This window comes from Scyliorhinus canicula, chromosome 4 (genome assembly GCF_902713615.1).
Source record: "Scyliorhinus canicula chromosome 4, sScyCan1.1, whole genome shotgun sequence".
In the NCBI taxonomy this organism is placed as follows: domain Eukaryota; kingdom Metazoa; phylum Chordata; class Chondrichthyes; order Carcharhiniformes; family Scyliorhinidae; genus Scyliorhinus; species Scyliorhinus canicula.
The window spans coordinates 153,883,667-153,910,329 of NC_052149.1; the positions used below are offsets into that span (position 1 = coordinate 153,883,667).

The window sequence follows — 26,663 nt, forward strand, 5'->3', positions numbered from 1 at the left end:
ACTGCGCTGTGTCTGCATCTCCGAAGCTAATGTCCCGTCTGACTCAGATGACCCTGCAGGAAGCCTCCTTAACAAAACACATGGTACAGAACCGGCAGTGCGACCTCTTGGCGCAAAATGTCACTTCTTACATTAACGATGACATTTCAGAGCCTGTTATCTGGCTGGGAATTACAAGGTACAAGGTTTGCTCTGTTCCAGTTTCATCTACTAACTCCTCCTCTTTTCGCAGCCGAGTATCATGACGTCAGGAAGCGCCGCCCTGTGTCTGGCTCATAAGTAATCGGGCAGAGAGGAGCCAGTGGCATCACCACAGGTAGAGGGGGAGAGAGCAACTACCCAACAAAGGCATTTAAATGCCGGTTAGCATGGGAAACATCTACATCAAAGAGACTCCCAGGGGTAAGAAGCACCGGTACTGATGTCCTTTATATGTAGCTAGAATTCAGACTAAATATAGGAAGTGTAAATAATTAATTACTATATTTTTAAAAACCTTTGTTTGTCTGTCGAGTTTTGTACTCACATAATTTGATCCTGTTCCTCTTAGAGACATTTTAAGCAGCAGAGTACACAAGGAAATGTTCAATTTCAAAGTAAAATCGCATCTTTGGGAGATTGCAAGTTCGTTGTTTATTAATATTTAAATTTTAATTAACAATGCTGCAGAGCCCAAATTTGTTTTAATGCTCAATGAGAGTGAAGAATTAAAGCAAATTTGTTATTTTAAAAATTATGATCAACGGGTGTTTCAGTGAACTCAGCATAAAGCTATAAATAATTCATATGTCCATAAAATTGTGCAATGGTTTGTAGCGATCTGTTGCGATTTAATTTTGTCACTTCTCCACATTTTGCTCAATTCTTAAAAGTCAATCTACAGGTAAAAGAACCAGCATTAAAGAACATGGTATAATTGTGTCAGAGTTTAAAAGGCAATTTCCACAGTTCTGTAACTAATATGGTCTGTTCAATGTCCTTTCATTTATCCCGGTCAGTCCCTTGATATTTGGAAGAACTGATCAAATAAAATGCTCTGTATGGTGTTGAGCTTTTTGGACATTGTTGCAGCTGCATCCTTCCAGTCGAGTGGAGCATACTTGATAAATGGTGGACAGGCTTTGACAATCAGGAGTTGAGACACCTGCCATTTAATACCAAGCCTCTGGTCTGCTCTCGTAGCCATGGCCTTTACATGGCTCTTCCTGTTGAGTTTGAGATCAGTGGAGATCCCCAGGATGCTGATACATTTGCTATGGAGAGAATACAAGGTGAAAACCCCTTCTCTTTTTCAATTGGAGACTTGGCATCATTTTATAGCTATTTGACAGTGCAGACAGGACCTCAGTTTCACACTGCATCCGAAAAATAGTACCTTTGACACTGCTGCACTCTCAGGACTGTGCTGAAGTGTCAGTTTAAAGTATATGCTTAAAGCCCTGGAAGTAGGACTTGAACCCACAATAATCCGACAACTTTTGAGAGAAGGTTGATACCTTTTTATATTGTACAAATACTGATTGCTGGCAACCATATTAGAAGAACTAACTTGGAGGAATTTCTGAGTCCAACAGTAAAATGGCATTGAGTAATATTGGTAAAGGCGAAATCATAAACAGTGGTTCTACAGCTTCACTACACAGTGTAACACCCAAATATTCACATTCAGAAGTGTAGTATTAATGTGAAGGGTTTTAACGGTTAAGGTCCTGATTCATTATTCGGGTCCTATTTGCACAGTTGCTGTAATGTTAATGCAAAGACAAACCTTTTCACAAAAACGCGGCGTTGTGTGAATGTCTTTAGAAATTCATGCAAACCAGTTTGTTGCAGATGTTATCAGTGCTTACTGTAACAGATATATGGAAGGAATACTCGGAAATAAACAAATGGATATTCAAGATAAGTATTATTCTTCGCAACAATCCTGTTTAGAAAGGGGAAGTGATGGTGCCAGGCTCTCTTGGGAATTTAACAGCAAGGCTTCCTCTTTAAAATGGAATCCGCAGAGTGAAATCCTGTCTTTAAAATGAGCCATCATTATAACTGTTTCGAGTTTGAAAGATGATATTTTTCCTTTTTAACAAACGCCTCAATAATTATACTCTCACCCTTTAGAGCAGATGCTGGTAGTGATGCCATTTCCCTTTGAACAACAGCTTTACTGAAAAATAGGGCAGCACGGTGGCGCACTGGTTAGCACTGCAGCCTCACGGCGCCGAGGTCCCAGGTTCGATCCCGGCTCTGGGTCACTGTCCGTGTGGAGTTTGCACATTCTCCCCGTGTTTGCATGGGTTTCGCCCCCACAATCCAAAAATGTGCAAGGTAGGTGGATTGGCTACGCTAAATTGCCCCATAATTGGAAAAAAGGAATTGGGTACTCTAAATTTTATTTTTAAAAAGCTTTACCGAAAAATTCTAACAAGAGTTCTAACAGTGACACTCACTCTCTAAATGGAGTTCCTGTTTCATCTGTGTTTATTTGCTAAAATAAATCTTTTGTTGTAAAATGTTTCCAATAAGATGTTGGAAAGCTAGGCTACCAGAGCTTATTTGACAGTAGCTTGATAAGATCATATTGGTAAATCTTCTTGTCCTTGGTAAATCTCCCCTTCACAATCTGATATTGCTCAATTCTAGCTGCTAATCATATACTAATATTTACAAGGCGGCACGGTAGCGCAGTGGTTAGCACTGCTGCCTATGGCGCTGAGGACCTGGGTTCAATCCCGGCCCGTATGGAGTTTGCACATTCTCCCCATGTCTGCATGGATCTCACCCTCACAACCCAAAGATGTGCAGGGTAGCAGGGTAGGTGGATTGTCCACGCTAAATTGCCCCTTAATTGGAAAAAAAATATTGGGTACTGTAAATTTATATTTTAAAAATATATTTGCAACGATAGAAGATACCAAAATAAAAGAAATAGATTTTAATTGGAATTCTGTTAATTTTTCAGAAGCTTCCTGCTGGTAGTGTTTCTCTTAAAAGTAGCCCCATAATGAGCCATAAAATCCGTACAGTGGAAAGGACGCCATTCAAGCCATTCAGTCTACACTGACCTGCCAAAAGAATACCCTATATAGGCCCACTCCCCCGCCCCATCCCTGTACCCCCATCTAACCTTTGGACACTAAGCCACAATTTTTAGATGACCAATCCACCTAACCTGCACATCTTTGGACAGTAGGAGGAAACCCGAGCACCCAGAGGAAACCCACGCAGACACGGGGAGAAAGTATGAACTTGACACAGACAGTCACCCAAGGGGGGAATTGAACCCGGGTCCCTGGCGCTGTGAGGCAGCAGCGTTAACTACTGTGCCATAATGCCGCCCCAAGTCGCCCTCTTTAAAAGGACCTAGAATAAGATTCTTTCCTTTAAAGGGGGGCCTGATGTTCAAACCCACTGACTAAACCATAATGGAGAGAGATACAAGATAGTGATGGGGATGCAGAAACGGAGACTGAAGTAGAGACTGGATTGCCCCCTAGGTAAATCAACATGGGATGTGGTAATGGCCTTTAGTATCTTGTACTAGGGCGGCACGTGGCACAGTGGTTAGCAGTGCTGCATACGGCGCTGAGAACCTGGGTTCGAATACCGGCCCTAGGTCACTGTCCGTGTGACGTTTGCACATTCTCCTCATGTCTGCGTGAGTTTCACCCCACAACCCAAAGATGTGCAGGTTAGGTGGATTGACCACTCTAAATTGCCCCTTAGTTGAAAAAAATAATTGGATACTCTAAATTTATTTTTTTTAAAGTATCTTGTAACGACATTAAGTTTCTTAAGGGCTATTCCTGAAATAGCACATTTTAATCCATTCAACAGTGAGGGTTGAATTCAGTAAAACTGGGTACGGTAGCCATTGTTTTGGGCAGGCAAGAGGGAATTGACAGTCTGTTTCACACACAATCCGATTTTCACTGAAGTCAGGACTTCTTGTTTCAACCAGCACAAAATTCACGAGAGAAAAGTGTGTTTTTTTAAAAAAAGATACAAAAAGATAATTAGAAATGTAAAATGTACTGATATAAAGTGCGGGGGTGAGATTATGCCAAACGGTTGCCAGGAGATTAGAAGGACTTAGTGGAATCTGTGATGAAAGTACACACATAAAGATAACTGATTTCATTTTAAAATGAAGTAGATTCCACCTCAATCTGACATAGACTTGTAAGTTTTTTTTTTAAATCTCCACATCCTGTCGTTTGTTTGCAAATTTCAAAACATAAAATATGGTAAGAGATTGGCTCTGTGTACTTTTATTACTGCCTGGCTGTGAAGTGCTTTATTTACAAGGAAGTGATAAATCTTGGGAGAAGCAGCCATGGCAGCGTTGTCTCACTGGGTAGCAACAAGCTGAAATTGAACTGCTTCATTGACCACCTGCTACCTGCCAGCATTAAACATTAACAGGCTTTCGCTCCATGGTGCACCTGTATCAGCCTGCTGTTTGTTTCTACCATGTAGAGTCAGCATACACCGACAGCACCCTGCTTTCTGCTCCCAGTAAAACACTGTTAGCTCTTTCATTCTTTTTTCTCAAATTACACCAGGGCATCAAGGGATTAAAATCTTGTGAACCATCCAAGTTTTTTTTCAATTCGTGATTTTTTTGTGTATGGGCTCATCTTTGGTGGGGAAAGAACTGCATACTAATACAGATATACCAAGGTTAGACATGGGATAAAACACCTTCTATTCATCTCCACAATGTTGCTTGGCCCCTGCCTCAGAATGGCAGTCTGTGAGCAGCACGGTGGCACAGTGGTTAGCACTGCTGCTTCACCGCTCCGATGACCGGGATTCGATCCCAGCCCTGGGTCACTGTCCGTGTGGAGTTTGCATATTACTCTCGTGTCTGCGTGGGTCTCACCCCCACAACCCAAAGATGCGCAGGGTAGGTGGATTGGTCACACTAAATTGCCCCTTAATTGGAAAAAAAAAATTGGGTACTCTAAATTTTAAAAAAAGAATAGCAGTCTGCACTGCATTAGGGCCATACTTCTTTCACTTCCCACTCCAACCATTCAGTGGCCTCCTCTGAGTGGGGGTGCCAATTCTCTTGAACTGTGGTGAGTCAGTGATCTGGGGCCATTTAAAAACAAGACTGGAGCGTGGCACAGTGGTTAGCACTGCTACCTCACACGCTGAGCTCCCAGGTTCGATCCCGGATCTGGGTCACTGTCCGTGTGGAGTTTGCACATTCTCCCCGTGTCTGCGTGGGTTTTGCCCCCACAACGCAAAGATCTGCAGGGTAGGCAGATTGGCCACGCTAAATTGCCCCTCAAGTGGAAAAAATGAATTGGGTACTTTAAATTTAAAATTAAAATAAAATAAGACTGAAACGATACAACACGCTTCACACACAACCCTGACAGCTGGCAGAGCGAAAAATCTTTCATCCCCTGATGAACTGATTTAAACGGATGTGCAACACACTGCACCATCATTCCTCGTGCTGTTTTATTATAAATTGTTTCTAATGCGTATATTTTTAGGAGAGCATAAACTCAATCAAGTCTTTCCATCAATGTCAATTGTGCTACCTTCTGACACGTGATGTCATTAAGTATGTGCTACGCTATATATAGTGGGTGCAAATTTTCATAGAATTATTTTCATAGAATTTACAGTGCAGAAAGAGGCCATTCAGCCCATCGAGTCTGCACCAGCTCTTGGAAAGAGCACCCTACCCAAGGTCAACACCTCCACCCTATCCCCACAACCCAGCGACCCCACCCAACACTGACGACAATAAGGGCAGCACGGTGGCCTAGTGGTTAGCACAACCGCCTCACGGCGCTGAGGTCCCAGGTTCGATCCCGGCTCTGGGTCACTGTCCGTGTGGAGTTTGCACATTCTCCCCGTGTCTGCGTGGGTTTCGCCCCCACAACCCAAAAATGTGCAGAGTAGGTGGATTGGCCATGCTAAATTGCCCCTTAATTGGAAAAAATAATTGGGTAATCTAAAGTTTTAAAAAAACACTGACGGCAATTTTGGACACTAAGGGCAATTTATCATGGCCAATCCATCTGACCTGCACATCTTTGGACTGTGGGAGGAAACCGGAGCACCCAGAGGAAACCCACGCACACACGAGGAGGATGTGCAGACTCCGCACAGACAATGACCCAAGCCGGAATCGAACCTGGGACCCTGGAGCTGTGAAGCCATTGTGCTATCCACAATACTACCGTGCTGCCTAATGTTGAGTAAACATTATTTTTTTAAGTGTGTTAAATGGAATGAAGCCTGGGACAGTTGGCTTCTGCTCGCCATTCATTATAATTATCAGGAGCCACAGCTTGCATTGTTTATGGGTTTCTTTTGAGTTATTGATGTGTTTTCACCATCTGTCTGCCATGCGTCTGTTTCTATCCAGAATGGAATTTTTGATTTGGTGCATTTGGTAACACCACAGCATGGCCGTGTGATGAATGTAGGCATTTCAGATGGATTGTATTATAGGGATTTGGTGCAGTAAGGGTTAAAAGCCTGAGTTAGTGTGTGTGTGACTGCTGCAGTCGTGTTTTAAAATAAATCCTAGTTTGAAAGACAACTAAGGTTTTGGGAGCCAGGGTGCAGTTAAACCATCGTAAAAGCTTGGGCCAATGGAACTTTTTTGGATCAAGGGGGATTGCCTGTGAAGTTAATTAGATTCCAGCTGGTAAAATGATGTTGTTACTTGGTGGTGCTAAGTCATTAGGCATTTAGGTGGTGCAGAGGTTAGCACTGGGACTAGGGTGCTGAGGACCCAGGTTCGAATCCCGGCCCTGGTCACTGTCCGTGTGGAGTTTGCACATTCTCCCTGTGTCTGCGTGGGTTTCCTTCGGGTGCTCCGGTTTCCTCCCACAAGTCCCAAAAGATGTGTTTGTTAGGTGAATTGGACATTCTGAATTTGCCCTCTGTGTAACTGAACAGGTGCCAGAGTGTAGCGACCAGGGGATTTTCACAGTAACCTCATTCAAATGTAAGCCTTTGAGTGACAATAAAGATTAATATTATTATGCTGAGAGTGCTACTGAGAGAACTGACATAAAGCTGACACTGAAAACACCGTTGAAAATGACATTGTGATATACCCACAATGCCTTCAACTCCATGTATAGAAGTCTCTGATGTGCCTAGTGTTCGTTGCAAAATAAACACTCATCACTTTGTGTGAAAACATACAAAGGAACCACGTACGATCCATATATTTGTGTAAGTTTTCCAGCATGCTGAGTGTCCTCTGGAGAATCTAAAGGGAAGGAGAGTCTGAAGGACGGTTTGTCATATTGGGCGGGGCAAAGGAGGGAGAATTCTTGTTTAACCTGGTTCAAAAGTGTTATTACTAATAATATCTCCTGCTTTTTGATTAGAAAGCTGGTGTTTCCAGCAGAAGAGGTGGGGCTAGTTTTTTGCTTGGGGTATACAGAAATAGTGGTTTTGTACACATCATAACAATGAGTTTTACTTCTGTTTTCAGAATGTCAGATTGCTTTCATTTTATCTTTCCTAATGACGTGAATCTTTGCCCTGTAGTCTTGGAATTTCCCTCCTGTCATGGATTTTATTTGTTGCAGTGTACAAGGTAGGAGCATAGGGAGCACGCAAGAAGTTAGAGACTTTGTCTCACAGAGCCGAGGACCCAAGTTCGATCCTGGCCACGGGTCACTGACCGTGTAGAGTTTGCACATTCTCCCCATGTCTGCGTGGTTCTCACCGCCGCAACCCAAAGATGTCCAGGTTAGGCGGATTGGCCACGCTACTTAAATTGTCCCTTTTTTTAAAAAGGAAATTAAAGACTTAACTATTGCCACCATATCGAAATATAACTGTTGTGTGGATAAAAGTTCAGAATAACAAACGACTAAGCAAGTCTCTCTGCACATGTCTTGTTTTAAAAACAACCAATGATGGGTAAAACCATAGAACCCCGACAGTGCAGAAGGAGGCCATTTGGCCCATCGTGTCTGCACCAACTCTCTGAAAGAGTACCCCACCTAAGCCCACTTCCCCACCCTATCCCTGCAACCCCACCTTACCTGCAAATTCCTAAACACTACAGGGCAATTTAATCATGGCCAATCTACCTAACCTGCTTATCTTTGGACTGTGGGAGGAAACCAGAGCACCCAGATGAAACTCACGCAGACCCAAGAGGACGTGCAAGCTCCACATAGACAGTCACCCGAGGCCAGAATTGAACCCTGGTCCCTGGCACTGTGAGGCAGCAGGGCTAACCACAGTGCCGCTGTGCCGCCCCAAACAATGGCGCTGGACACTGGGCTACACATGGGACTCGAACCCAATACCCTGAAATATCATAACCCATTTAAATAGTCACATTAGCTGCTTGTTTTAACACACTTCCTGGTGTCACATGACCCACTGCATTATTTTTCTCTCACACAAAGAAATGACATGAAGGGTCATTGAACGCAATTTATGATGCCAAACAGTAATAAATTTTCCTGACAAGGAAATATGCCAACACAGTATTTCACTTAAACTGGACTGCTCTTGGGTCCTGCTTTTCCACTTTATGTCCTCTCAGTTTTCAATACATCCTGAGAGCGATGCTAACTTAATTAGGTCATCACGTACAAGCGTCGGCACAGAACCAATAGCAGGTTCCCGAGCCAACTCCTGTCTCTGGATTGAGAGAGTCAGGTTTGCACGTTCGGTGCAAGTAAGAGGCTGAGACAGTGGCACATCAAATCTACATCCCAACATGTCAGCATCCTTCCCGGACTGGGGACTTCCCAGAACCAGTAAGAAAAAAAAGGAAATGTTCATTTCACATCTGGTGTGCTTCCCATATGTAAGTAAAGATGGCATAAAGAGATGTTAAGGTATTGGGGAAAATATATATTTTTTGGACACAAAGATATAACACAGACATTAGATTTGTGTGTTAAATGTGACTGGGACTACTGTTGATGAATTGGACTGGTGCAGGAAAAGACATGTCATCATTTAGCCACTGGTGCAATGGAGGTTATCCTTGAGACAGTGGGATCATTCCTGAGGCACCAGATTGTTGTGGCTTGTTTTTGAAGCTCTTGTTGTATTGATTTTGAATGGGAGGTTGTGACTAAGCAGTCATTCCTGAGGCTCCCGAGCAACTTGAGCTATTTCAGGTGGTGCTGTGGCCTGTTGAACAGACAACTTAGGAATGAATCCCAGTCACAAACAGGTCTCGTTTGGTATTTGTTTCCCGGAGAAACAAAATGGTTATTTGAAGCGCACTTCACTGATAAGTATCAACATTTAAATCTGAGCATGTAAAAACATGTCTTCAAATAAATATTCCTGTGAATGGTGCAAGCACCCAACTGCCCACCTCAAGTACACCCGCTGCTGGTATCAGCCACACTAACGCGGAGTTTCAATCCATCCACTCCCTAAATGTAAGAGCAAAAGCCGGTTTGTTCCAGTTTACTGCTGGGTGTGGACAGCCAGGGGTTAGTTTCATGTTTTTAATTAAATTCCTATTGGTATAACTGCCAGAGGATATAATGTGATTATACTAACATCAGAAGAAACACCTCCAGAAACATTTTGTGTTCTGGCATGCTGATCCCATTCTCCTGAATCATGACTTAAGTGCTGAGCATCAGGTATCCCCAGATAAGCCAATTATCATACCTCCTCGTATAATGTAATTATAAATTTTCAGCCAGTGCAGATCTAGTCAAACAACTTGAGCTACATTGTCATTTTGATTTGTTTGCCCAGAATAGCCCGTGACGTAGGATGTACTAGGTGAAACACACAAAGCCTAGTTCAAATTTCAGGCTGAAAAACAAACTCGGGACAAGTCTCAACATTTCCTTTTTTTTACCGGTTCTGGGAAGTCCCGAGTCCGGGAAGAATAAAACCTCCAACAAGATGCTCAAGTGGAGTTAACAACCTTAAAGCTTCTCAAGGTTGTGTGGATTAATGAGGGCAGCACGGTTAGCACTGCTCATGGCGCCGAGGTCCCAGGTTCGATTCTGGCCCTGGGTCACAGTCTGTATGGAGTTTCCACATTCTCTCCATGTTTGTGTTGGTTTTGCCCCCACAACCCAAAGATGTGCAGGGTAGGTGGAATGGCCATGCTAAATTGCTTCTTAATTGGAAAAAATGAATTGGGTACACGTAATAAAAATGTTGTGCGGATTAATTTACCATCTTGACAAAAATATGTTGAATGATTGAACCTAGGATCTCCTGGGAGAGTAAGGCTTTGAGCCATACAATATGGTGGATTTCTAAATGGGATCTCCTTAGTGAGCAGGACAGGGACGACTGTTCAGTGCACTTGGGGAATTGTGACAGACGATTGCAAATCAAGGTGTGTTTATCCAAGAAATTCACATAACTGCCACTGGTTTCATTTACATGGTAAGTGGATTTGCCCTTGAGAAGCAAAGACCAGGACACTAGCTGGCAGGAAGAACAGCGATATTCTGATTATCCAACATAATTACATATACACAAGCCTTGCATGAAATACTTAGTATTTTGGGGTTAACTGGACATTTCAGTGGTCACGTAGCATAATACATAATGGTCTTGGAGTGTTGAGAATGTGGATTTTCCCTTGCCATTCCCTGCATTGTGGGATCCAGTTTCAGTAGCGCCTTTTGTTGAAGGCATTGGGAAAGATCACGGGCTGGATTCTTCGCACCCCGATGGGGAGTACTCCACGCCAAGTATCCACCGCCTCAGGCCATTGCCTGAGGCCCGCCCCCCTACTCTCCGTCCCTGACCGGCTGAATTCCTGACGGCATGGTTCTAATCTGGTTCTGCCATTCGGGAACCTCATGTTGGGGGTGGGCCGATCGGAGGGCTGACCTCATTCAGGCTGGGGGCTATGTGTGTGGGCCGTTCGGTGAGTGGCCGATAGGGGGCACTATTTCGGTGGTCCAGGTCCGCGGGCTGAGTCTGCCATGGGGCACGGCACAGCCACTGGAGGCCGCCACTATGCACATGTGCGGCCTTTGACCCGGAAGTGCAGGGGGCCATATCGGCTCCTGGAGCTGCGAGCTCCACGACAGCTGCCTGCTAGCCCCCTGCAATGCTGTGAATCTGTAGCCTTTTAACACCAGTTTTCCTGGTGTAAAAGTCCACAGTTTTCATGACAGCGTGGGCCATAGTCCCTGAAACGGAGAATCCAGCGGCACATTTTCAGATTGAGGAAAGTACCTCAATAATCTCCTAACTGCTGAACTAAGAGTGTGGATTTCTTTTATTTTGCCTTCTGGATCATAGCAGAAAAACAGAAAGCTAGCAGACAGGTGCAGCAGGTAATCAGGAAGACAAATGGAATGTAGGCCCTTATCTGAAAAGGTTGGCGTATAAGAGTAGGGAAGTCTTGCTGCAACTGTACAAGAGTACTGTGAGCACTTTTGGTCCCCTTATTTAAGGAAAGATATTGAGCTGGATTCTCCAGCACCCACCCCAGCCACGTGTTTCTCGGCAGCGACCCGTTCAATGGCAGTGGGATTCTCTTTTCCTGTCGCTTTTCAATGTGATTTCACATTGAAGCCACACCAAATCGCTGGGATACCCACAGGCGGGGGTGCATAGTCGGCAGGAACAGAGATTCCCAATGGCCGGAGAATTCCGGCCATTATTTCATTGCAGACGGTTCAGAGAAGTTTCATTATGATGATCCCTGGAGGGATTGTCTTATGAGCAAAGGTTAAACCGGTTCAGACTCTACTCATTGGAATTTGAGGAATGAGAGGTGATCTTATTGAAACATACAGGATTCTCAAGGGGCTTGACAGGGTAAATGCTGAGAGGATGTTTCGCCTCATGGGAAAGTCTAGGATCAGAGGGCCTAGTCTCAGAATAAAGAAGTGCCAATTTAAGACAGAGATGTGGAGGAATATCTTTAAGGTGTGGGGGCAGAGTTTATATTTAAGGCAGAAATAGATTCTTGATCAGTCAGGGATTTAAGGACTTTGGGGAAAAGGCAGGAAAGTGGATGTGAGGAATGTCAGATCAGCCTCGATCCTATGGCGGGGCAGGCTCGAGAGGCTGGAAGGCCTACTCCTGTTCCTATTTTAAAGAAAATTTAGAGTACCCAATTCATGTTAAATTTAGGGGCAATTTAACATGGCCAGTCCACCTACCCTGCACATCTTTGGGTTGTGGGGGCGAAACCCACGCAAACACGGGGAGAATGTGCAAACTCCACATGGACGGTGACCCAGGGCCGGGATCCGAACCTGGGACCTTGGGGCCGTGAGGCAGCAGTGCTAACCACTGCGCCACCGTGCTGCCCCATTCCTATTTCTTTTGGTCTTATAGTACTTAAACTAGATGGGATGGATGTAGAAAGAAAGTGCAACAGAGTCCTGTGGTAAATGACCCATGTAGTCTTCAGCTACAGTGTCTTTTGGGCTGGATGCATTTTGAATGAGTTAAATTGGGCACTCTGTGTGGAGCTTCCTGAGCAAAATGTATTCCTGAACCGTCTGTTATGGAGTCTCAAAACAAGCCTTGTTTACTGACATTAATAAATGACCATAAATATTTGCAACACTTCCCTTATCTAGAAAGAATTGCAGGGCTATGCAGGAAGAGCAGGGGTATTTGACTAATTGGATCATTGTTTTAAAGAACTAGCAGAGGTGTGATGGGCCAAATAGCATCCTTCTATGCTGTATGAATCAATGAGTCATGTTAATAACTTGGACAAACTTCTTTTAGTAGAATTCTTGTAATTGTTGTTTAAATAACTGGTGCAATAGTCACGGATACATTGTTACTCCTGGCATCTTAGCCAAGAAACAAAAGCAAATCAAATATTTGTTGCGTACATCTCCTGAGGAGACAGGATATTTATATCCAGTTCTCCTTTTCCCCCATTTTCCTGAAAATGGTGACTCTTACTGCAGTAGATATGTGGATGACCAATGACACACTCATTCTTTTACTAGCTTTCTATGCACCTGTCAGCATTGACAAAACCAGGTGATAGGAGGGAACGCTCCATTTGCTTCTCAAATAATTCCACAAGGATATCATCATAGGTGAATTTAAATAGCCCCAGAAAGCTAAACAAGTTTTCTCCATGACTAAGTTCTCCACATGCCCCACTCCCTCATGCATCTCAACAAAATAAAACAATAACAGGTCTAGTGCCAGCTAATTTTATCCTTGATGTCGTTAACGCTGTAGTTTTAGAATTTTAAAAAAGTTGCTTCAAGTGCTTACAGGAAGTTAAAGGCTAACATATTGGACAGGTTGCATAAACTAGGTACACATTCTCTTGATAATAGAATTACTAATCACAAATGCCTCTCCCACCCACCCAATAAAAAATAGAAGTATAATAATTTCATGATGTTTCCCACCAACCAGAAAGCAGAAAAGCCTTAGGTGGCACCGTGGTTAGAACTGCTGCCTCACAGCGCCAGAGTCGCTGGTTCAATTCTAGCCTTGGGTGACCGATTGGAGTTTGCATGTTTTCGCTGTGTCTGTGTGGGTTTCCTCTGGGTGCTCTGGTTTCCTCCCACAGTCCAAAGATGTGCAGGTTAGCTGGGTATAGGGCAGGGGAGTGGGCTTAGGTAGGGTGCTCTTTCGGAGGGTCAGTGCAGGCTCAATGGGTCAAATGGCCTCCTTCTGCACTATAGGGATTCTATGCATGCAATGGTGCTTAAAATAGGGAAAAGATAGAAATGGGGAAACCCTCCTCTGGTGGGGGAAATCAAAGAATGAGGGGAAAGATTAAAGCTCAACTCTTCCGGGGTGAAATCAGGAAACACTACTTCTTACTAAGGTGTGAAGTGATGGATTGCTCATCCCCAAAAGGCTGTGGACAACTGTGTTTTGAAGATTTTGACTGATAGATATTTGTTAGGTAGAGGTATGAAAGAATATGGAGTTAAGGTGGGTCAGTAGGGTTGAGGTACAGATGAACTATTTCTCATTGAATGTCGCAATGGATCCGATGGGCCACTGCTCCCATGTTCCTAATTGTTCCGTCCAGCCTGGCCTGCCCTGCCTTGCTGCAGCCCTGTTCAATCATGGGCACTGTGATAAGTTCATAAGATGTAGAAGCTGAATTAGGCCATTTGGCCCATTGAATCTGCTCTGCCATTCGATCATGGCATCCTGCCTGTTCTCCAAACTGCTTAAACCCATTACTAATTAAAAATCTGTCTAACTCCTGAAATTTACTCACTGCCCCAACCTCCAATGCACTCTGGGGTAGCGAATTCCACAGATTTGTTTTGTATTCGTTCATGGGACGTGGGCGATTCACAGCCCTTTGGGAGAAGTAGTTTCTCCTCAACAACATTTCAAATTTGCTAGTCCTTGTCCTAAGGCTATGACCACTCGTTCTAGAATGCATCTGCAATCTACAAGAGGAAGCATCCGCTCCATGTCTACTTTATCCATACATTTTATCGCCTCAATTTGATCTTCCCCATTGTATGTTAAAGTGCTCACTTACTGCCATATGTCTCCAAATGCTAAAATATGGCCCAAATATCGAATGCAAACAATGAAGCAAATGTGTCAGGTTTGTCAAATGGGATCTGCGGCCTAATAATTATTGTTTGTTTTTTAAAAAATATAGAATGCCCAATTCATTTTTTCCAATTAAAGGGCAATTTAACATGGCCAATCCACCTATCCTGCACATCTTTTGGGTTGTGTGGGCGAAACCCACGCAAACATGGGGTGAATGTGCAAACGCCACACGAATAGTGACCCAGAGCCGGGATTGAACCTGGACCTCGACACCATGAGGCAGCAATGCTAACCACTGCGCCATCATGCTGCCCCCTCCCCCCTAATAATTATTCTAATTGGTGTTTCACTTGGCTTCTTAATGTTGTGTGAAATGTGACATCCATTTATGCAATATGAAAGTAAATATCTGTGTTGGATAATTGCCCGTGGTGATGTACCTCAATCAAATGGTAAGAATGGAGTAAGATTACCCTATTGATGGGAAATAATGCTCAGCGCGTAGCTGAGAGCGTGCCATGCTCTGAGTAACAATGTCCTGCATACACCAGTGTTGTGTTAAGCACCCTTTTTTCTTCATTCATTTGCAGAACATGAACAACAAAATGATCAACGGCGTGCCTGTGGAAAAAAGACAAAATATCTTCAAAAACCAAATACCTTGCTCAGTCCCCTTTTTTTCCATCCGTACACCAAAGGGACCCAGGTAAATATGGATTCATCCCATCATTGCGCATGGAGGAAATCTGGATTCTGTAATGGGATCATTTTTACCAACCGTCCTGTCCTTATCCAGGAGAAAGTGGGGCTGAAGATCACAAAGACGGATGCCTCGTGGAAAGGGGGATTGCGACTCGGCTGCACAATCTTTGACCCCTCCCTCATGGATCCCAACGCCCTTCCAAAGTTTGTGTGCCCTGACCTAGAGAAAACGCATGGCTTCTGGGTCAGTGCATTACCCCAGGACTGTATGAAAGAGGGAACCGTCATCTCGTTCTGGGTGAACAGCCAAGGCCACTTCCTGTACACTGTGAATGAAGGGAGGGAATATCTCTTGATGAAAGGATTATTGGTGTCATGGCCATTGTGGGTAATCATTGATGTGTATGGAACAACACAAGAAGTCCGGCTCCAAGGTAAAGAATTATTAGACACATTTGAAAGATGTGATAGAATGCTTCATGATGTTTTACTACGTGTTTAATTTGATAGGAGATAACATCCAGGCTTCGATTAGATGATTTCACTTCCTGATGTCCTTGTGGGTATACTTATATCATGCAATATGCTATTAAACTATAGACAATAGAGGTTCCCAGGCATAATCACTGGCCTGTGATTAATTAGCTCATCTCTGTCAGAGAAGCATTTGGAGCAATATTAGTTCCCCCAGATGAGAAAGAGAAAATTACCCAAGATTCTTGCTACAAATTGCTATTCAGTGACTTGCGCTCATCATTGTGTGTGTAGATATTGGTAGAGGGCACATTTCATTTTAGTTGAGAAGCTCTCTTCAGGTGGACAGGCCAGCAACATTCCCTGTCTTATCTTCCCAAAAATAGGACCACTGGACTTGAATGAGCTTCCAGTGAATCAGGGAACTAAGTACCCAGTAGAAGTCAGCACATTTGGGAGCGGGGTAAAAATTGAGAAAATTAAAATCTGAATGTTTAAAGCTGTATTAAACGTTATCTGTACTTGAAAGTAGAAAAGATTATGATAACACTAAGTACCACCTGACAAGTTAGCAGCCTCAGAGGTCACCAGCTTATTTACCCAGTGATTTTGATGTTGAATCTTCCAGATGTAAATCATATTTCAATAAAATCTTCTGACTAAAGACTGCAGCTCACTACAATGTTGAATGGTATTCAACAGGACGATTATTATTTTTTTTTAAAGTAATTTTTATTCAAATTTTTTAAACAACAAATTTTCTCCCCATAGTTAAAACAAACAAAGTGTGGTTCTGCACCAAAACAGAAAAAGAACTCTACCCCACTCCCAAAAAGAAAAATTAAATTATAACAAACAACAGTACAAGAAAGAAGAAAATAGCAGACCCACCGTCACAAATACAAGCCCCCTTAACCAGCCCCCCCCCCTCCCCAGGTTGCTGCTGAAACTGACCGCTCTCTACCCCTTCGCCAGGAAATCGAGAAAGGGCTGCCACCGCCGAAAGAACCCCTGTACCGACCCCCTCAGGGCAAACTTAACCTTCTCCAGTTTGATGAACCCAGCCATGTCGTTGATCCAGGCCTCCGAACTCGGGGGCCGCGTATCCCTCCACTGTAACAGAATCCTGCGCCGGGCTACTAGAGACGCAAAGGCCAGAACACCGGCCTCTCTCGCCTCTCGCACTCCCGGCTCCGAAGCTAACAGGACGATTATTTACACTCCGGAAACCAGAGGCATTTTGAGTGACATTGATTGATTGATTGATTTATTGTCACATGTGTCGAAGTACAGTGAAAAGTAATTTTCTGCGGCCAAGGGACCAGACACAGTAAGTACACAGTGGACAAAAAGAATAATCAACAAAGTACATCGAGAAATAGTGATTGGCTACAGTGCAGAATAAAGGCCAAACAAAGCAAATACATGAGCAATACATTGGCCTGAGTTGAGCAACGATGGCAAAGCTGTCAGAATTTGCACATCATTACTCGATTGAAAAGTTTCCGTCAGTGATTCTCTGTTCCTCCAGACAATGTACTTTGAGGTCACCCAGAGTGCAGTCCCAAAGGGTTCGGGAAACTGATGAAAACTTCCAATGTGACACTGTTAGCCACATTGTAAACACCCTTAAAAAAGCTACATCTTGTTGCATGAGGTGAATTGGGTTTTTAACAGCATACTAAATTCATAGCTATTGATAAATACCCTCACTTATCCTGTAAACCTTTTTTTATATGTGGTATGTCAAATTTCTCCATTATGATAAAATTCCACATATTTTCAAAGTAACGTTTGTTCCAGTTTATTTGCAGCATTTTAACGTCTGTGTTAATCTAATCATAATGATTCTTATCTATAAATTGAAATTAAAATTGAAAGGTCTTGATGTTTTTAACTTCCCAGCTTTCTGTCTGTGAGATTACTTCAATATGTTTGGCTTCTTTACTCTGCTCTCTGACATCATTCCTGTTGCACACCTGGGCCAGAGGTTTACATTGCTCGGGCAGGTGGGAAATTGCACGTGTCCCAACATCTTGGCCCACTCGCACAATGTTTTGGTCACAGGCACACTTCTGACTCACATGCACCTGTCAACAATCGAGCAGGCAATCTAGTCCATTAAGGGGCCAATGAAAAGCAATTGTACCTGGCTTGTCTACTTTTAGAGTTGGCGGACAGGCAAATTGTCCAGGCGACCTTTACTTCTTAGCTACAACCTCAATCGAGGGCGAGTTGAAGGGATAGATTCTACATTCCTCGACGCCGTGATCGGGATTCCCGATGAGACAGAGAATGGAGCATCCTCTGAAAAACGGGTTTGGCGCCAACCCGTTGCGATGCATCAATCCCCCGCTGACGGCCTCAGCCTGCTACTCGCCCCTTGCTGGTAGGAGGACGTAAATTGGTTATATGCATCCATTTCTATTAACGGGCTGGAATCCCGATTCACCACGCCCCTGTTAAGCACCGATCCCCACCAAGGTAAATGCATCAGGTGAGCTTTGATACAGGTTTACCCAAATGTGGCCCTGACGCGATGGACCCCAAGGTAGGTCAAGGGGGTCAATGCATAACTGACTTGCCTCTCAAGGTCCATCGGAAGGCCCCCCTCTCCCCTACAACACAATCCTGACCCCATCCCCCGACAAGTAGGGACATCCTCTTACCCCACCACGGGATTAATGGGTTTACCCCCCCCCACAGCACGTATGTATGCGGGTGATCCAAACCCCTCCATCAGAGACCCCCACCAATAACCCCTGCCTGAAAGCTAAAGAGCAGTCGAGACAGTAGATTGAAAAATCACTGCATTTTCACCTCGCTTCCCTAAATTCTCCTTAGACAAAGTTTTTAAACATCAGCTGTTATAAGTGTCCAAGCCAAGTACACTTTAAAGGGCTTCAAATCTCTTGCCAGCCATTGAAATGCAAATCTTCCATTCAATTTTGCACAGCAATACATTGCATTAGCTAGTGATTGGCAGTTTTATTAGTCCAGAGATGGGTGCTTGGTGAGTTGTTTATCTATCTTGCCCTTCATGCTTGAATGCATCTCCATTGCCATGCTTTGATTCCAACCATGATGTTTATAAACACTTGTTATGATTGACTGCTCCTCACCACATCAAAAGCAGCTAAGTGCTTTGTGCTGTGAATAATAGGAAGTGAAACCACTTAGCATAAATGTGTTTGTTAGAGGGACCAGAAACCCTTTGTGGTCAGAACGCTGAGACTGCAGAGCAGTCGTTGTTTATCTATCAATGGGCCGGGCTCATTCCCCAATACCAGGTCCAGTACAGCCCCTTCCCTAGTTGGACTGTCTACATATTGTTTTAAGAAGCCCTCCTGGATGCTCTTTATAAACTCTGCCCTGTCCAGGCCCCAAGCACTACGTGAGTCCCAGTCAATATTGAGGAAGTTGAAGTCTCCCATCACAACGGTGTTGTTTTTACTTGCTTCCAAAGTCTGTCTACCTATCTGCTCCTCTATCTCCCGCTGGCTGTTGGGAGGCCTGTAGTAAACCCCCAACATTGTCACTGCACCCTTCTTATTCCTGATCTCTACCCATATGGTATCGCTGCCCTCTGAGGTGTCCTCCCATAGTACAGCTGTGATATTCTCCCTAACCAGTAGCGCAACTCCGCCAACCCTTTTACATCCCCCTCTATCCCGTCTGAAACATCTAAAACCTGGAGCTGCCAATCCTGTCCTTCCCTCAACCAGGTCTCTGCAATGGCAACAACATCATAGTTCCAAGTACTAATCCAAGCTCTAAGTTCATCTGCCTTACCCCTAATACTTCTTGCATTAAAATATATGCACTTCAGGCTACCAGACCCGCTGTTTTCAGCAACATCTCCCTGTCTGCTCTTCCTCGGAGCCATACTGGCCCTATTCCCTAGTTCCCCCTCAATGCTTTCACCTTCTGATCTATTCTACCACCTGGCCCCCCCCCGCCACACTAGTTTAAATCCTCCCGTGTGACACTAGCAAACCTCGCGGCCAGGATATTTATTCCTCTCCAGTTTAGATGCAACCCGTCCTTCTTCTACAGGTCACACCTGCCCCGGAAGAGCTCCCAGTGGTCCAGATAACGGAAACCCTCCCTCCTACACCAGTTGTTTAGCCACGTGTTTAGCTGCTCTATCTTCCTATTTCTAGCCTCACTGGCATGTGGCACAGGGAGTAATCCCGAGATTACAACCCTAGAGGTCCTGTCTTTTAACTTTGTGTCTAGCTCCCTGAACTCCTGCTGCAGGACCTCATGCCCCTTCCTGCCTATGTCGTTAGTACCAATATGTACCACAACCTCTGCTTGTTTGCCCTCCCCCTTCAGGATGCCTGCTACCCGTTCGGAGACATCCTGGACCCTGGCACCAGGGAGGCAACATACCATCTTGGAGTCTCTTTCACATCCACAGAAGCGCCTATCTGTGCCCCTGACTATAGAGTCCCCTATGACTATTGCTCTTCTGCGCTTCGATCCTCCCTGCTGAACATCAGAGCCAGCCGTGATGCCACTGCTCTGGCTGCTGCTGATTTCCCCTGATAGGCTATTCCCCCCCGACAGTATCCAAAGGGGAATACCTGTTCGAGAGGGGGACCACCACAGGGGATACCTGCACTGACTGCCTGCCCCTTCTGGTGGTCACCCATTTCTCTGCCTGCACCTTGGGTGTGACCACATTTATATAACTGCTATCTATGACGCTTTACGCCACATGCATGCTCCTAGTGCATCCAACTGCTGCTCCAACCGAACCATGCGGTCTGTGAGGAGCTCCAGTTGGGTGCACTTTCTGCAGATGAAGCCATCCGGGACGCTGGAAGCCTCCCGAACCTGCCACATCTCACAGTCAGAGCACTATACCCCTCTAATTGACATTGCGTCAATTAATTACTAAATTAGATTTTTTTTAAATGTTTTTCTCAAAAAGTTACTGTTAACTATATTTTTTCTAGCACTAGATTTCTACTATAAATGTGAAAGCTAAATACAGTACTCTCCGATCTCTGGCTTAGATACCCCTCTAAATTATAATTAAGTAATTATGTTTAATTAGTTTGGGAAGCACGGTGGCACAGTGGGTTAGCCCTGTTGCCTCATGGCGCCGAGGTCCCAGGTTCGATCCCGGCTCCGGGTCACTGTCCCTGTGGAGTTTGCACATTCTCCCCGTGTTTGCGTGGGTTTCACCCCCACAACCCAAAAGATGTGCAGGGTAGGTGGATTGGCCACGCTTAATTTTAAAATTTAGTATAGATTCCCAACCAGCCAGTCAGGTCACAGCTTTACTGTGATGTCATTTCAGCCCCCCCCCCCCCCCCACACACACACACACACACACAGTTTGAAAAGGTAATAAAAATAAAAATGAATAAAAATCACTTACCTTCCCAGGTTCTCAGGTGCTCTCTGGTTCACTCCCTGCAGATTAAAAGTTACAGGCCATGTAACTAATGGTTAATGTGAATCCAGGAATTACAAAGTCATATAATTTCAGACAAATTATATTTTGCTTCTAATCTAATTGTATATTGCCACTCTCATTCTGTTAAACTAAATAATCGTATCTTTATTTCTCCAGATCCCCCCATGAAATGTGTATCCCAGAGCAAATTACCACTGCAGCCGTCACACCCTGTCAGAAGCAGCAAGGCCCAAACATCATGTTCTGATCCGTCAGTCTCTTGTGTGAGTCCCACCAAAGGTGAGAGCAGTTAGCTAAACACTTGGGGCTTTAGTATTTTTTACGTTCTTCTGAACAATTGTTGGGCAAAAACCTGAGCAGCACCATAAGGGGCCCATCACATTTGGAACATGGTGTCTTGTTGACACAGCCCTTTGGTCTTCTCTCAACACATGAGCCCAGGCTAAATAATTTAGACAGTCTTGTCCCTAATAGAAAAGTTCATAAAACTGTCTGGATCTGGAATAGTTTTTGCACACTTGCATCCTAAAGAGGCTGAGACCATTGTGAGTGGAGGCATTGTTTTTTAAAAGTAAATTTAGAGTACCCAATTCATTTTCTTTTTTTTCCCCGATTAAGGGGCAATTTAGCGTGGCCAATCCACCTATCCTGCACATCTTTGGGTTGTGGGGGCAAAACCCACACAAACACGGGGAGAATGTGCAAACTACACACGGACAGTGACCCAGAGCCGGGATTGAACCTAGGACCTCAGTGCCGTGACGCGACAGTGCTAACCCACTGCGCCACCTTTGCCGCCCCCGCTGATTCCCGCCCCCGCCAATTTCCGGGTGGCGGAGAAATCCGGCCATGGCGGGGGCGGGATTTACGCCGGCCCCGGGCGATTCCCCGACCCTGCGGGGGGTCGGAGAATTCCGCCCCTTATTCTGAACATGATTTTTGCAATATTCCCAAACATTATCCAACCCAAGAGTTTCGATTGCAAAATTCACGTGCATTGGAGTCTCAGCTGTCACTACAGAAATGCCTATTGTAACATAAAGTTACAGAGAGCAGATCTCCTTCCATGTCTAGTCCAGGCTGGGTTGTTACCTAGTCAGTGCTGATAGGGCAGCAATGTAATATCTTGCACTATCCAGTACCCAATTAGAGGAAAAATAGCTTTATTCTCTTACTCTGGATTGCAATTAAACTAAGATCCTAATGCTAAATAATAGGGTCATATCCATATTGTAATATCTAATACCACCATGCTATTAGAATTTATGGGCGCAATTTTGAGCCTGTGAGGGGGCCAGTGTAAATGGCAATGCAAGCCCAAAGTTCTGCAAGAGTCGGGAAACGGGATTCTTGCTGGTGAGGTCTCATTTCCCAATTTTCCCCACCCCTCGCCAGTGACATAACAAGGTTCCCACCCAGAAATGGCGGAAGCTCGTTTCAATATATTTGAATACATTTCAATATCATTAAAGGATTTCCCAGCCATATGATCCCCCCCCGCCTCACTGATTAGGTTTACAACAGCTATATAAAAATGGGTATCAGTCAAGATGACTCCGCCGTGTGTGCCAAGGTAAGTATAGCCCCAGGGGGGACAGAGTCATGCTTGGGAGGTGCCCCTGTCTGTGCCAGGAGTGGGCCCTCAGGAGTGGAACCCCATATTTATGGGGTTGGGGGTTGGGGGGGTGGGGGGTTTCTCCCCCCCCAATGATGGAGGGGAGGGTTGATGCCAATGCTGCAGCGGGAGGGGGGGTGCAAGAGTATCTCGATACTTGAGTGTAAAAGAGTAAACAACCCGCTCTCTCCCCGCCGCGCCTGACCGGCCCCGTGACCCCTCCCTCAACCACCCCGCTCCACTGCTCTCTGTGAGGGCAGCACAGTAGCACAAATGAATAGCACTGTGGCTTCACAGCGTCAGGGTCCCAGTTTCGATTCCCCGCTGGGTTACTGTCTGTGCACGTTCTCCCTGTGTCTGCGTGGGTTTCCTCCGGCTGCTCCGGTTTCCTCCCATAGTCCAAAGACATGCAGGTTAGGTGGATTGGCCATGCTTAATTGCCCTTAGTGTCCAAAAAAAAGGTTAGGAGGGGTTATTTGGTTACGGGGATAGAGTGGAAGTGAGGGCTTAAGTGGGTCGGTGCAGACTCGATGGGCCGAAAGGCCTCCTTCTGCACTGTACGTTCTATGTTGAATGTAGTGGGGGAGAGGGTCGCCTCGATGCTTATGGGGGGTCTGCATTGTCTGTTTGGGGGGGTGCGGTAGAGTTTATTTATAGCATTGATCGGAGCACCTTTTAAAGATGCCAGTTCAGGGCAGCACAGTGGTGCAGTGGGTTAGCACTGCGGCCTCACAGCGCAGAGGTCCTGGCTCTGGGTCACTGTCTGTGTGGACTTTGCACATTCTTCCTGTGTTTGCGTGGGTTTCGCCCCCACAACCCAAAAGATGTGCAGGCTAGGTGGATTGGTCACGCTAAATTGCCCCTTAATTGGAAAAAAAGAATTGGGTCACTGTCTGTGTGGAGTCTGCCCATCCTCCCCGTGTCTGTGTGGGTTTCCTCCGGGTGCTCCGGTTTCCTCCCATAGTCCAAAGATGTGCGGGTTAGGTGGATTGGCTATGCTAAATTGCCCGTAGTGTCCTAATAAAAGTAAGGTTAAGGGGAAGGGTTGTTGGGTTACGGGTATAGGGTGGATACATGGGTTTGAGTAGGGTGATCATGGTTCGGCACAATATCGAGGGCCGAAGGGCCTGTTCTGTGCTGTACTGTTCTATGTTCTATGTTCTATCTATCTATCTACTCTAAATTTTTTTAAAAAGATGCCAGTTCTATCAGACTCCGCCCCAACCTGCCAGAGTGGCAACACAAACCACAACTCCTCTGGCACAGTGTGCCAGAAAACCTGGAGTGATAACTTGGCAGGGCATCCAGAGAGTTAAATGCTGATTTTCAGTCTGAACCTGACAGCCTGCCAAAATTTGGTAAAATTCCACCCATATGTTGAAAGGAAAATGCCAAATTCACCATGTTTTAAAAAAAATTTAGCATACCCAATTAATTTTTTCCAATTAAGGGGCAATTTAGCGTGGCCGATCCACCTACTCTGCACATCTTTTTGGGTTGTGGGGGCGAAACCAACGCAGACACAGGGAGAATGTGCAAACTCCACACTGACGGTGACCCAGGGCTGAGATCGAACCCGGATCCTCCACAACCCAAAGATGTACAGGTTAGGTGGATTGGCCACGCTAAATTGTCCCTTAATTGGAAAAATTAAAAAAAAAAGATTTGTCAGGAATTAGCTGGTGGGTCAGGATATCATGCCCCCCCCCCCAAACCGATGGGTATTAAGGTCCTACCGAAGTAAGCAGGACTTTCATTGGCCCACCGTATCTGCGAGGGCAGACACACCGTGTTGAGGCTGTAAAATCCTGGCCATAAGTTCATGAATGTTTCTGATATCCATAAGATACTGAACTATTTTCCCTGCTGTCAATTGTAACTAATTGACCCCTGACATGTGTCTTTACCCTTGTTTTGAAAATTGGGATGTGTTATGAATCAACCAGTCCTCGGGTGCCGCTGCTTAGTCAGATCCTTGCTAACTTTGTGCTTAAAAAGAGGAATCCTTTAACTTAAGATGGTAACCATTGAAAATTTTATTTTCAGGCCGTTCTGGTTCCTGTCCTTGTGCTCCTGAAGTATCATCTAATACCCAGCCCCAGCACTCCAAGTCCCTGGATGAAGACTGTATTCTTTGTTGTTCTCACCAAGTTGACTCTGTTTTATACAAATGTGGACACATGTGTGTGTGCTTTGGCTGTGGTAAGAAGCTCCTTGGCCAGAACGCAAAATGCCCAATCTGCAGACAACCAGTCAAAGAGATCATCAAGACGTATCGCAGTTAATACCTCAGGATTGAATCAGAAACTCCGTTAGTTGGAGTGTTTGAGTGACCTTCATTTGAATATCAGCAGCTTGGCTCCCTGCCGCGCCAATCACAGCTTTTGTGGCACTTGGACATGTGGACTGGTAGAGGATAATGCAAATGTGAGAGCTCCGTGATTATGAAGATCCAATCTGAAATGTAGGGAGAAAATTGGTGTAAAGGAGAGGTGGGAGAAGGATGCGATGGAGAGAGACCGGGATGTGTATGGAGCAACGGACACAGAGAGGGACATGCTGTGTGGGAGAGCAAAAGGCAATAAAAAGAATTGAAATGAAGAGGTTCAAATTAAAATGGGAAGCAGCTGTAAAGGTTTTGGGGACTCGGGGCAGATTCGATGGGCCAAATGGCCTCCTTCTGCACTGTAGGAAGTTAAAGAATGTGACCCGAGTTAGAGAAGTAAGGATTCAGCTTGTAAAAGGAAGCAGTTCTAATTATTGAAGCAGTATGTGAAATGGAACAATAACTAAGAATGTTATTAATGAGGATATAGCCAATTAATGAAAAGAAAGTCCAAGAATCGGAGATCATTGAATGGGGCAAGTAAGAGGGACAAAACCAACTCAAGGCGCTATGTGGAAAGATGAATGAACATGTGCACTGAGAAATAACAATCTGCAGTCCTTCTTGGGTCAATATTGTCAAACCTTTAGCTATTACCTATTCATTGTCAGTCAGCTCCCAACGCCCGAGCAGAAAAATCTGCCCCCCCTCCTCACCTAGTGATTAAGCAGCTGACATATAGACTTGACCTTCATTTTACACAGCAACAAACCACCACCTCATCCAATTTCGATTTTCATAGATTATCATAGAATTTACAGTGCAGAAGGAGGCCATTCGGCCCATCGAGTCTGCACCGGCTCTTGGAAAGAGCACCCTACCCAAGGTCAACACCGCCACCCTATCCCATAACCCAGTAACCCCACCCAACACTAAGGGCAATTTTGTACACTAAGGTCAATTTATCATGGCCAATCCACCTAACCTGCACATCTTTGGACTGTGGGCGGAAACTGGAGCACCCGGAGGAAACCCACGCACACACATGGAGGATGTGCAGACTCCGCACAGACAGTGACCCAAGTAGGAATCGAACCTGGGACCCTGGAGCTGTGAAGCAATTGTGCTATCCACAGTGCTACCGTGCTCCCCATTGTTTATTTTCTTCATGGTTTATTTAAAAGCAATAGTAGAGACTTTCATTTCCCCACCTAGGAAAGGTTAGAGTGTGTGATTGACTTCTAGGATTCATACTTGGCCTTTTGCGGGAGAAGAATACGAATGATCAGGAGATCTCGGGCTACCATATTTTGGTTCAGTGCTGTAGCTTTAAATTGCACCCTTGCCATTGCTCCTCTGGAATGAATATTAATGACTCAAGCCTAAAAATCTCAATGAAGGCCTTGTGTGTTTATGTAAACTCTGTAGTTTTTCTGCCTTATAACCTTTCAGGATCTCTGAGTTCCTCCAATTCTGATCTCTTCCATTTCCCTGACTTTAATTGTGCCACCAATAGTGGTTGTTCTTTCAGCTGTCAAGGCTCCAAATTCTTTAAGCCCCCCTCCCTAAACTTTTCTCTTCTTGTTTTAAGGCATTCCTTTGATCCAACTGTCTTTCCTCTGTTCTATTGTCTCCTAATCTGGCTC

At 44.9% G+C, this 26,663-nt stretch overlaps 1 protein-coding gene across 3 annotated transcripts; it reads left to right on the forward strand.

Annotated features, from left to right (window-relative positions):
- On the forward strand, positions 1–25,948 carry LOC119965097 (E3 ubiquitin-protein ligase NEURL3-like). Of its 3 annotated transcripts, XM_038795390.1 has the most exons (5): positions 19–402; positions 15,060–15,175; positions 15,266–15,605; positions 21,233–21,355; positions 24,738–25,947. In XM_038795390.1, the coding sequence occupies exons 1-5, from the start codon at positions 357–359 to the stop codon at positions 24,974–24,976; spliced, it is 864 nt and encodes a 287-aa protein (XP_038651318.1). In that variant the 5' UTR covers positions 19–356; the 3' UTR covers positions 24,977–25,947. The 3 variants fall into 3 exon arrangements, with proteins under 3 accessions (XP_038651319.1, XP_038651318.1, XP_038651317.1); XM_038795389.1 differs by having other exon boundaries at positions 24–402; positions 15,060–15,605; positions 24,738–25,946; XM_038795391.1 differs by lacking the exon at positions 21,233–21,355 and having other exon boundaries at positions 1–402; positions 15,060–15,605; positions 24,738–25,948.
- The last annotated feature ends 715 nt before the right edge of the window (positions 25,949–26,663 follow it).

Bases quoted from the DNA above. Each gene is read 5' to 3' on its own strand.
- LOC119965097 (XM_038795389.1), top strand. From the start codon at position 357: ATGCCGGTTAGCATGGGAAACATCTACATCAAAGAGACTCCCAGGG. The intron at 15,606-21,232 runs GTAAAGAATTAT...TTATTTCTCCAG, and splicing joins ACAAGAAGTCCGGCTCCAAG to ATCCCCCCATGAAATGTGTA. The intron at 21,356-24,737 runs GTGAGAGCAGTT...TTTTATTTTCAG, and splicing joins TTGTGTGAGTCCCACCAAAG to GCCGTTCTGGTTCCTGTCCT.